This window comes from Zerene cesonia, chromosome 19 (assembly GCF_012273895.1).
Source record: "Zerene cesonia ecotype Mississippi chromosome 19, Zerene_cesonia_1.1, whole genome shotgun sequence".
Classification (NCBI taxonomy): Eukaryota; Metazoa; Arthropoda; class Insecta; order Lepidoptera; family Pieridae; genus Zerene; species Zerene cesonia.
In genome coordinates this window covers 5,800,980-5,813,494 of record NC_052120.1, presented here as the reverse complement: position 1 = coordinate 5,813,494, position 12,515 = coordinate 5,800,980, and the positions used below count along the sequence as shown (strand labels likewise).

Sequence of the window (12,515 nt, the reverse complement as noted above, 5' to 3'; positions counted from 1 at the left end):
TTGTTGCTCTTTCACGCAAAAACTACTGAACCGATTGCAATGAACTTTGGTACGTAGGCAGCTGGACAACTGGAATAACATATAGGCAACTTTTTATCCCGGTATTCGTACGGGATACGGACTTACGCGGGTGAAACCGCGGGGCGCAGCAAGTTGAATATAAAATTTTATACAAAAAAAATAAAGTAAGTTTGAAACCCGAAAAAGGATATAGGAAATAGCTTTTATCTCGTTAATCAGACGGTAACGGGAACTATGAGGTAAAACCCGAGGTTTCCTATACCATTGACTACGTGGGTGAAGCCAGGTGCGATTAGGTAGTTACCACATGACGATAAATATTTTGCATGTCATTTTTCGCTACATAATTACAGTAGTATTTTCTTGTGATTGATTTTACGCGAGTATTATACATTTAGGAATTAAAGACTTTTTAACGGAATAACGTAGAACATTTTACATTTGCTACGAGTAAATTTAAACAGAAGTTTATTCACAGTTACACACATTATTACACAGTTTATTCAGTCTTGAGCACAAAAGATGTGTACATACCGTGAATGTGGCACGTTCTTTACACGATTCACGATTTACCTGAATACATGTCAAAGAGATGCAACCTGGTAGAACTGTGAAATGAAACTTGATTTTTAAATGAAACAAAAATGTCTCTCTTTGAAAAGTCGATGGCGTACGACATCGAGGAAGGACGTTTATTAACGGCTGTGTTTCTGCGCTGCTCGTTTCCGTTCTTTTGTGATTGCTCACGCTAGCTTCTCCCAGCCTTTTGAATGGGAACATACGTGTGCGAATGACTTTTCAAAGTATTAAAGTGTCTTGTGCCTCTTAGTTTCATCTTAGGGGGCATTCTTAGGAGTGCCCATTTCTTATTAACTTAATTAAGAATTATCATTTCAATGGCAAAGCATAGTGACAAAGCCCACATATTTGTATAGGTAACACCGCATACTTCGATTTACATTTTGACATTTACTTTGCATATGAAAGTTATTCGTAAAGCTTTAACCGATATATCACACAGCTTCTCTTCCCTAATATTTAGCTAATTCAAACGGCACATAAAGAAGAAAATGGGAGATGAAAGTCTATAAATTTGGTCAATAGCTATTATACGACGTTGTTGGGGTGTGAAAATATGGAAGCATGGGGAGACTTCACAGCTCTTTGATTTAGGACTGGGGACCATAAGATAACGATCAAATGGAAGAGACATACCTACATAGGTTGTAAGTTATTGCGTTTCTTTTATTGGTGTTTTAATTAAAGAAAATATGTATTATATAGGCACTACCTGTCCTAATGAGGTGAGGTTAGGTAATTAATGAAACAATGTATATAAAAATATCATGCAAACTTAAAAATAAATTTTTAATTACTTATGAGATATGTAGTGCAATTGATAAATGAAGTTAAAAAAATATATACATATTTTTTACATATTACATTTATCTACTAGTATTAGTAGAGACGTTTAAACAAATTGATATCGTGAATCGGTTCGTATCCGCGTCCTTCTATAGCATTCTGTTGATAAAAAACTAAAAATATATAGCAGATGAAAATCAACTTTATTTATTATTCAATTGTTTTAAAGTATCAACGTAGTAGAAAACATTAATATTCACCGCTCTTGATTAATTTTTTTTAACAGATTCAATTGAATGATTTCTGAAAATTGGGCCCCTAAAAAACAATTAGCTATTGTTCACGCGGTATACCTATCGAACCTCATGCAAGTAATTTTAAATTTTACACCTATACATACTAACATAGTTAACACCGACTAAATCCTTCTTATTTCATACTCGTTAATGAGCAAGCGTATTCTAAATCTGTGGAAGTTCCCAATTACAACAGAATTGCTTAAAGGACGCAAATCCTTAACTATTCCAGCACCACTTAAGTCTACGGTCGCCTAGCAGAGTTTGCGCGTCGCAGCTGGCAAGCATCCGAGCGCACGTAACTATACAATATCCAGCCTAACGAAATAGAAAATATTATTATTCTTTCAAGACATGGAATTAGGGCCATATTTTTATTTGCTTGTGTATTTTGATAACTACTAAAATGACTTTGTTTCTGTTGTTTGTAGTTGGTAGTTTGTACAATGCCATTTTTTTTTAGTTTGCAATAAGTCATTATGTCATTAATTACTGACTAGAAAAGGAGATTCCATGTATAGATAATACATAAATGTTTTAAATATATAGATTTTTTCGCGATATGATTGCGAAGTGTAGATAATAATGATGCTGATGACAAGTGCTAATGAGTATAACGCTATATATATTATATTGAAAATGAGGTTAAAATTTTTATACAAAAAGTACCAATAAATATCAATTATTTTTGCTTTTTCATGATACAAATGCCTGTAAATACGTAATATTATTTCTTATTTCATTAATAAGCTCTTTAAAGAAGTATTGGTAGTCAAACATTATCAATTCCGTATTAAAAGGTGTACTTGAAAGCGCGTTTGAATTGATTCACTTGAAAATGTTTTCCTTATTAAAGATGAATATCTCTCAAAAGAAGAATTCAATTTACTCGATAGGATAACATGAAAAATAGCTTCAGTGATATATTTCACGGCCAGACGCTCGTTTCACTGGTCCACAGTAATCTTGGGACATTCAAATTGATGGTAAGGGTACGTTTCACCATTAAGGGGGCCTTATTAATTCCCCTTTCGACAGGCCGACCGAGAAGGTCATAAATTCACCTCAACCAAAGGGATGACCAATTTCAGAACATTTACGAGCCACAAATTACGCGACCGCTGAAATATACTAGGGACCGTAAAGTACCGAGGCCAAGTGAGAGCAGAAAAAGCCCAAATGTTAATTTAATGTTGAGAGCTACAGAAAATTGCTTTAGTATTCAAGATAGGAGAAATATCGCCCGCCATCCGCGAAAAGGTCCAGCTACTAATTTTATGCAGGGTAAATGAGCTGTGAGCAAAACGGCCCTAAATCGATATTCATTTGGCTCCGCTTACAATTATGTTGGTGAAAGAACGATATCATGCAAATTAGTACGCCGTATCGGAGAACATTTTTGATTAACGTTAAAGAGCTTTTATATAAAAAAGTTATCGTTAATGAAGTGTGAATGTTTCTCATATTACATACGTAGCCAGGATTTATTAAAACTTCTTTTCATCTTCAACATCAGCACGCTTTACCGTTTTATATTTACACTGAACCGCAACAATATTAAGTTAAAATAAAATAAAACGTAAAATAATTTATATCCTGTCTGAACTGATATGAAAAAGAGAAAACAAAGCGTTCGGCAAGTTTGTGCTTTTAATGGCTGTTTTATTGTGTTCTCTCCAATATATCTGAGAGAGTTCTGTAACGTTCTGCGAGCTAACTGTTTTATCACTTTATTGCATGAGATCGCATAAACTTGCGGAGGCATTGGTAATAAAATGTGACTAGCAGTGTGTATCGTATCGGAAGTCAGGTCAAACATTATTAATAAACAAATGCCATAGTAATATATTCATTGATATGTATTCAGAGTGGAGCCTTGCGCTCCCGATCTGAATCTACCTCCAATCCGGGCTGTATAATAAAAAAGCGATGAAGGTTTCCTTTCTTTTATTGATTTTTTATTATACAATCGGGAGGATAATGCTTTGCGCATTTCGTTAGTTTTCGTTAGGTACAGCCGATATTATATATGTCAGTAAAATAAAACGATATTTGTTGAGATGAGCATTGTTGTTCGGGTCATATAATCTCTGTGATATAAGGTTTTAGGATTTAGGGTAAAGGTAGGAACATAAATACGCAATAAAATATACTGGTTAAAACATGTTTTCCAATATGAAAACGTAAGGTTAATAGGTATGCCATAAAAGTGTGCTCTTTCATTTATTTATTGCTTGCGCAACGTAATGCTTCATTTAATGGCAATCTTCCGCTCACTTAATTCGAGAATGCAATGGCTTCGGTATCGAAAAACAATCGCGCCACCCGTATATCATTTAATTGTAGGGCGTAAATTGGAATTCAATTGAAATTTATTGTTCTTACTTCATATATGTGTATATATTCAACCGTCATATTTATTATACACCTTTCGTTAGTTGATCAATGCTTTAATTCTTTGGTGTGATCATCTTGCTGCATTTTAAATTTTACTTCATTATTTTTTTTCAAACAAATAAAATTCAGGACTATCACACAAATCTAAATTATTCTAATGTAAATCGTAATCGATACACACTCTGCAATGCGACACTATGAATTAATCCTGTGAAACATCAATACAGAATCACTATTTAAAAGTGATTAGGTACGCCCACAGTTCTGCCACACAATGAAATTGGAGCTCATTGAATTTATGTAACTCTTATAAATTATAAGTAGATAAGCGTAGGTACGTGATCTATTGAGTGCTCGCCTTTGTATAACAAAATTTATGCTGAATTATTTGAAGTCCTTTGTAATTCTAACCATATGCCTGAAGCGTTTGTTTACCAAAATCAAACATAACTCTCCATACTTGCTCTAATAGTACCTCACCAGATATATAACCCCTAACAGTTTCCGAGGTTATATCAAATAACGAAAACAAACTGGCTCCATTATTGCAACGTATTTAATATAATGAAAGTTTACTAAACTAATAGTTACATAAATTTTGCATATTGATTTCTATTTGACATTTCATTAAAATTATTCTGATTTAAATGTGTTTTCGTAATTTCATATTTTTTTATTTTGTCTAATTAGCATTAGCATTTATTTCTACTATGCAATAAAATATTCAATAATATTATTGTTATTGCCATAGATGCAACCCAAAAACCTAACCTAACCTAACCTATACAATAAGCAATATAATATTATGTACAAAATAAAACCTTACCACAAAAAGAAAAAATATCATCAAAGTAAGATGGAAATCCTTCAAATCTACTGAATTGTTAATTAAGGAACAATAAGCCCACAAAATAATGGAAATCAAAAAATTCAATTGACTGCTAAGTTTCCTTTCACAATTAACACAAAACGTTCAAACAATAAGGACAATAAAAAGCAAATTAAATTTTGGTTCCATCTTTCACGATTATGAATTTTCCAAGACATAAATTTTATTTACACAAGACAATCTTCTGTCGATATGAAATTTGTTGTCATCACATCATTTTTATAATTTACCATATGATCGTAATCATCAGGATTGACCAATGTCCATTACACAAATCTAATAAAAACTGGAGTCAAATTAAACTCAATGGCAAAACAGTCCTCCATCATCTAACTTCTGAGTTAATTAATTTTTTACATGTGGCTCGAATTTCTCACTAAGCCCGTCGGCTTCACGTCGGCCACACTCGCCCGAAATATCTCCGTTATCATTACCCGCGTCCAGAAATTAGATTTAATTAGCCAGCTGCATGAAGTAGGGCTAACGAATACATACCTATAATCTACCATCATTTCTCTTGAATACATGTTTGTGTATAGGGAATGTTAATTATTTACCTTAGTTATTATTATAAATGTGAAAATTTTGTGTCCTCGGATAGGTAGGTTTTTTTTTAAAGAATTCCATACTTTTTACCGCGGTGTTACATGTCGTACGCGGTCCTACGGGATTCTACAACTACGTAGGCGAATCCGGGGACGTAAAACTACTACTGATTAATTAATACACTTAATTTCAAAATTTACTGTTGTCTTGTGCATTGTGATGATAGGAAATCCCTATATAACTTTTTTTGTAATTACTTGTGTTTGATTTAACGCAAATACCTAATGATTTTAAGTGTTTTAATTGCGACTTAACTTTTTAATTTGAATGATTATCTACAATTAAATAAATCATGGCATTGATATTTGAAGTACCTTAGTGCGCAATGAATGAGCTCCTTTTTTTCATTATTGTGCGCATTTTTTCATTTACATGTATTATATAGATATTCTATCGTTATCTAATTCTTACTTGCCTTTAAAATATATATCTACAAAACCTGCATTCATATACATATTATGCGCAGAATCGTATCACTGATTCAACTTCTCAAATGCTATATACTACGAATTATCCTCTATATTGAACTCGTATCTGGGTTTTCGTGTGTTACAGATTATTTTACGGTCGGTCGGATGAGAAAACTTTGCAAGCAGTCATCTAATCAAACTTTCTGACCACGACTTCAAAACAATCAAGACGTTCAGAGATACAAATTGGATTAGAAGGATTGCGTTGGTAGTTACTGTTTCATTACTTTAGTCAAAAACTTGACTAGTGATTAAACACGTAATATATCATTTATTTTTAAACACATACACACTTTGAGACGTCATTTCGGAAAATAGAGAATTGGTTATTTATATTTCAGGCCTTTAAACCCCGTAACCAACCCCTTCAACTCCAAAGTGCGTTATACGATTTCACACGGCCTTATCACATCTTACTTTTGGTGATATATAACATACGATCTAAAACGTACGCTAATATAATAAGAAAAGGCGGATTTTATATCTTACCTTCAAATACGGCTCTTCCTGTCGAATGTCTTTTAAAAAGTCATATATAATACATAGAGGCACAACCATTACGGCTGGCTCCTTGCACAACGTCGCAGCTGTCGCGAATAAAAGTGTCCCCACTAAAGTACACCATTGCAACAATTCACTAGTATCTTCACTGGCACAACCGTTGCAATGACACTTATTAAGCTGCACTGATTCGACGTGAACTTCACAAACATTCAACACTTTCAATGGTCCGGATTTGCTCGCTTTCAGCAATTTTCTCACATTCATCAATATGTGTTGTACCAGTCCATGACAACTTAAACGAAAATTTTGATCTACGGTTTCCAAATGTCGTACAATTTGCTTGTAGTTGTGGCGACAGTTTCGCCGATGACTCTCATTTCTGATTCTCAAATGTTCTGTGTATAGAAGGAAACTCAGTAGAAAAAAGTTACACGCGGCTAAATCAGCTCGTCCTACGACTCCCGCTACGGCCTCTGTGTGTATGGGATGTGCTGCAAAAGTTAATCCAGCCACAACTGTTCCCACTCTCATACAGTACGATGGTAACAAGCGTTTTGCCGTTATTACTACGAGTGCCGTTGCCGTGGAATGAAAAAAGATGTTGAGAAAATGATAGCTCCATGGTTTAAAGCCACTAAAGGCGTAGTTAAGGCGATATGTTGCTACACATAATGGCCTATAAGAGCCATGGGATCCCGGATCGGTGAGCGGCGTTCCCCAAAAGTCGTTTTCGAACAAAGACTTTATCGGAGTGTGCCCGATGACATCCGGGTTGGAGAGAATGGCCCGCCTGTGAAAGAAACAAATGAAAGTTAAGAAAGTTAAAATACAAAGACAGGATTATCTCAATCAATTAAATTGTATAACGCAAATCAGTATATATATCGCAGACCTTTTTCCCGTATGATTAATGAGTACAGCACTCATAATGTTACATTAAATTTAGCTCTTAAATGAAAAATTTAGAACTCCTAGGTGAGGTATGAAATATAAAATCGACGCGGATTGCGTGATTGTTCATATTCCAAAGTAATCAAGTCACCAAACTTCCATCAAAGAACGCGATGACACTAACAACCGTTTGAAAACTCGAGCTTCACGGGTTTATGTTAATGCAATAAGGCATAAAGACGATAGAAATATTTTCGAGTTTGATGCCATTCGTGACAGTCCCCGTGAAATGCCTCGTGGGAATATTGCAATAAACGAGCTCCTGTCACGTAGGTGTATTTTTTCATTAACGTTGATTAAAAACGTTCCCATAAATACACTAACCAATATGAATCATGAAAGTGACTTTATGAAATACCTTTCCTGTCGCCATAACGAATGCTTATTATGGAAACGTTTTTATATTTTTATAATTATAAGGTACGCACTACGATTACATGCTTATTGATTTTATTGTATTAAAAACAATAGTATAATGCACACTTAGCATGGATGTAGCAATCGATTTAAATATTTTAGATGATTGAATCATGCATTTTCATTTAATGTCATGTACTTGCCCGGCTTCTCCCACGTTCGGTATAAAATAAAATAAAAATAAAACCAACGTCTCTCAGAAATGTTATTAATAGTAACTTTTCAAAGTGGAAAAGTGTTAGCAAAAGTACACCGAAGCTATGAAGCTTCTTAATCATTCCAACAAAGAGAAATAACATTTCCTCTTCATTTACAAAAACATAAGGAACGTTCTAAGGTACCGTCTATGTTCGTTAATTTTAAACCCGAATAAATCGCATATTAACAAGCCCACAGATCTAATCTATTCGATTAACAGTGCAATACCGTCTAAATAATGGATTACGTTTCCCATGCTTCTTGAGGGATTGATTTTCCGGCCCCTATATTTGATGCTTATTGGATTCTGTATCCCGTTCGTGATTCACAGCGTCTTATTGAACTTTATAGGTTTAATTAATGTCAAGTCGCTACTTAATTTTCTGAACCTCTTTAATATAGCTGATAGATAAGGCTAAATTAGTTTTAAGACTAGATGTTCTTTTTCCAATTAACCATGTTCCGAGTAAAACTGTTGATTTAAGAAAAAATAGAGGATTTCTATAAAATATTCGTTAGTTAAGATCTATTTCTAGTTATATGAAGACACGACTAACCCTCGCCAGGCCTCAAATGGGGCTTAACTCTTATGTCATGACATGACCCTTATTTAAGAATGTTATACAAAATTTTATACGCGTAAAATAATTATTCATGATGTTATTCATGATGTTAGTTAATTACGGTGCGTGCTGCTGAAATAAATATTCCGTTTTAAGCTAACATCATAAAACATTTATCGTGAAAGAAAGTTGGATTCTTTGATTCTGATCAACAGCTCCAAAGTCCACAACTAAAAGTACTGTATACATTTAGTTGAATACAATATTTGTTAAGGGTTGTTAAATAACGAGAGACATTGCATTGCTATTCACCTTTTGAGATAATTTCAGCTATTGATCCCGTATACATAATATCCTTTCATTTTAAATTTCGTATAGAAAGCCAGTAAAATAGCCGATTGAATAATATATTTTTATGGGGGCAAAACCGTGCTTACTACGCGAAGAGGGAAAAATCATCTCTAACATTTGGCCATTGTATTGTAAATTGTGAGTAAGACGCCTTTCTTATTTACATAAAAACTTTAGTGAGTATTTTGTTCGTAAATTACTTTTATTTTGTTCGAAAGAACTATAATAATAGTCGTATGGAACGATAAACAGAAATTGTTTTCGGTGGACACGCTTAAACGATTTTTCCATAACACTGAAACCTTTTTTACTTGTGGACTTCTTTTCAATGGGCTTAAAATAAGTAGCCTACGCACTCGTTTCTGTCTACATATTATGTACATTATAAATATAAAATAAGTGACAATGAAGAAAAATATTATACTGTTTTTTTAGATTATTAATTCAATATCAACTGCATTGTAAACAAGGTTAAGAATTCTAAATAATCAAGATTTAACCAACTTCTAGTGATAAACCTTTTTGAGAATAGAAAATTATAAGAGCTGTATGATATTCTGCATTGTACGATTTCTTAGAATCGTTTCAATAAAAACTATTTTCATTCGTAGCGAAGCCCAAACTTAGATTGAGATAAAGTTGGGACGGTATAAAACTCGTCGCAGCGAAAGTTGCGGCCAGCTGTGGCGTACAGTCGTCACGTAAGCCTTCAATTACGAAACACTAGAGTGGCTTGCAACCACCCAGGACAAAGTTCAGCGATTCTATCATCATTATCGTTCGGAGCGTTCACTAGAGGAAGAAATTTATTATTGTGCGAATACAGCTCCGATTCACTACGTTGCGCCGATAGACTACAAATAACACACTTTATTTTTATTTCCTATAGAATCAGTCAGATGGCAGAGACAACAAAGAGATGTGATTACATCAATACGTATCCTATGTTTGTCTTGTGTGATGTAATTTAGCGTAACGTGACATTTGATTGAGTGAGGCATAATCTGTCCAGTAGGTTACACATTTTATAACAGTAATATTCAAGTTACTTTTATATGTACCTACTTTATAGACATATAAAACGTAAGTACTAATAATGTGTGTTGTGACGTCTTTATTAATCCTTAACGCTCTATTTAACTATTATAAGCTACTGTTATGTAAGTAATTAATTTTAATATTATAGAAGAACAATTAAAAATGTCGCCCCTCTAAATAGTACAGTTTTGAATTGAAAATATTAATTATAATCTATCTATAGGGTGCATTCTATAACTTTCAATAAGATCATACATACTAGTTATGGTCCTTTTATTACCGAAAATAAAATATACTTATAACTTCGCAAATATTTTTCTTTTTTAATTAATAAACTTTGTGAAAGTGTACAAAAAAATGGTATCGCTTGCATACACCACAATTTAAACATTAATCCTAGCGCCGCTTGCAAGTAAAGCGGATTATGAGAAACAACGACATTGCAGTAAACCTCAGCATAAGCAGAGCTTCGCATATCAACGAGCCAGATGTAGTCAAGGCGTGCCTGGAGTTGCACTTACTACGTCTCAAATATGTATCCATCTGTAGGCAAATAGCTTGCATCTCTCAGTAGTGAGCCGTCGACAGGCGTGTGTTTATTATGATTTCACGTGAATTAATTGGTTTGCTAAAAGCTATTTGGCTGTGAGAATTATTTATTAAGACATACTCCAATATTTGATACTAAGCACTGTTTGTATTATATTGGTCATTAACGAGACTCACAAAGGTCTACATTTAATATAATTACATGAAAATTAGATATAAAGTGAATAAATGAAGAAGTAGTTTATTTGTACGGCTATAAGTGAAATACTATTCTACATTTTTTTATTTTTTGTTAAATATTTTTAGGCATGTACACTACAAAAGATTAACTGTTGAACTGTTAACGGTCAATTCTGTATGCGGTAGTCGAGCACGCTTCGGCACGAACTGGGCCAACTCGCACCGGGGAAGTACCACACCCCCACAGAAAACCAATGCAATTGACCTTGTGCGTGTTCAAATGTTCATGGGCGGTGATAGCGCTTACCATCAGGCGACCCACTAGCTCCATTGCCGACTATGACATAACAAAAAAAATCATTCTATGCAATCAATGATGAGGCTTAGCTTGATTTAATGAGGAAAATAACACGAAGAAGGTCGCTTTATGCTTACAGATTGATTATACTCAAAGTCTGCAATAAATAATCATAGTAACAATCAATAGGCACCAGGTTTTTAGGAATAAAACGATACATCGACGCACAGCTCAAACTACTGGACAAATAAGCTATAATTTTCGCATGCCTATAACCAGTATGATATATAGACACTTAGGATTTTAATTATTTCTTCCCCCAAGAAGATAAAATAAGGTATGTTATTGTACCCTGATTTTTTTTACCACATGGGTGATGGTGCCGGCAACAGCTAGTTATTTAATAATTGCCTTCATTCCCTTCAGGCGTATTCCGTTTTATCGTCTATCAACATTTTAAGCAGAGATTTTTGGAAATATTCAATGTTATTTTGTTGGTCAAAGTTAAACAACAAACTAACCCGTTAACACAAAAAACTATTGTCCATACTATTAGTCAACAAATTGAATTGACCGCCTCCTTGGTACAGTGGTTAACGCGTGAGCGTAGAACCGAGGGGTCCTGGGTTCAATTCCCGGTGGGGACGCACAAAAAAAAATGTCTCGGTCTGGCAGGACACAGAAGGTTGATCACCTACTTGTCCGTAAAGAAAATCGATCAGTGAAACAGATGTACATCATCTGCCCCATACCCCACTAGGGGACACGGGACTTCACTTTTATTAGTCAACAAATGCTACGTCGATTTAAAAATATTTGAAACCAAAAGCCATCTGTTATCGCTGAACTTCCTAATTTATGTTCTATGTATTTTACAAATCAATAGCTATATTAGCAATAGCAATTAGCGTCGCACAATACAGACCTGCTGAAAACAGTCATTGTTAAAGTTAAACTCATTTTAACGAGCTGCTTGAACCTTGAACTAATTACGTAACTTTTGAATCACACCTGATGAGACAATACAATATTGACACAATTCAATAAATGTTATAATTACTATAAATGCCGCCACAGTATATATTTAATAACATAATGCACGTACACAATAACATTGACTTACATACAAAAGTAGGTAATAGACATAGTTAACAAACGAGGAACAGAAATAAAATTGAAATGCCTGTTTTCCGGCTTAGTGAAGTAAAAAGTTTATTGGACAAGGTCGCTGATATATAATACGCTGATACAATAGAATTCCTCATAGTATTGAATCGTTTAGTATTGCTAAATTCAAAAACTGTATTAAAAATATGGAAGATTAACTGCACCCCGCGGTTTCACACGCGCAAGTCCGTATCCCGTAAGAATATCGGGATAAAAAGTTGCCTACATGTTATTCCAGTTGTCCAATTGTCTACG

The 12,515-nt window shown here is 34.1% G+C and overlaps 1 protein-coding gene across 1 annotated transcript in view; it reads right to left on the bottom strand.

Moving 5' to 3' along the window:
• Positions 1-12,515, bottom strand: part of LOC119834678 (protein O-mannosyl-transferase TMTC2-like) — a 71,505-nt gene that overhangs the window by 47,664 nt on the left and 11,326 nt on the right. The window contains exon 3 of the mRNA XM_038359115.1: positions 6,534-7,338. Coding sequence (XP_038215043.1) covers positions 6,534-7,338 — 805 coding nt within the window. The remainder of the gene's footprint in view (positions 1-6,533; positions 7,339-12,515) is intronic.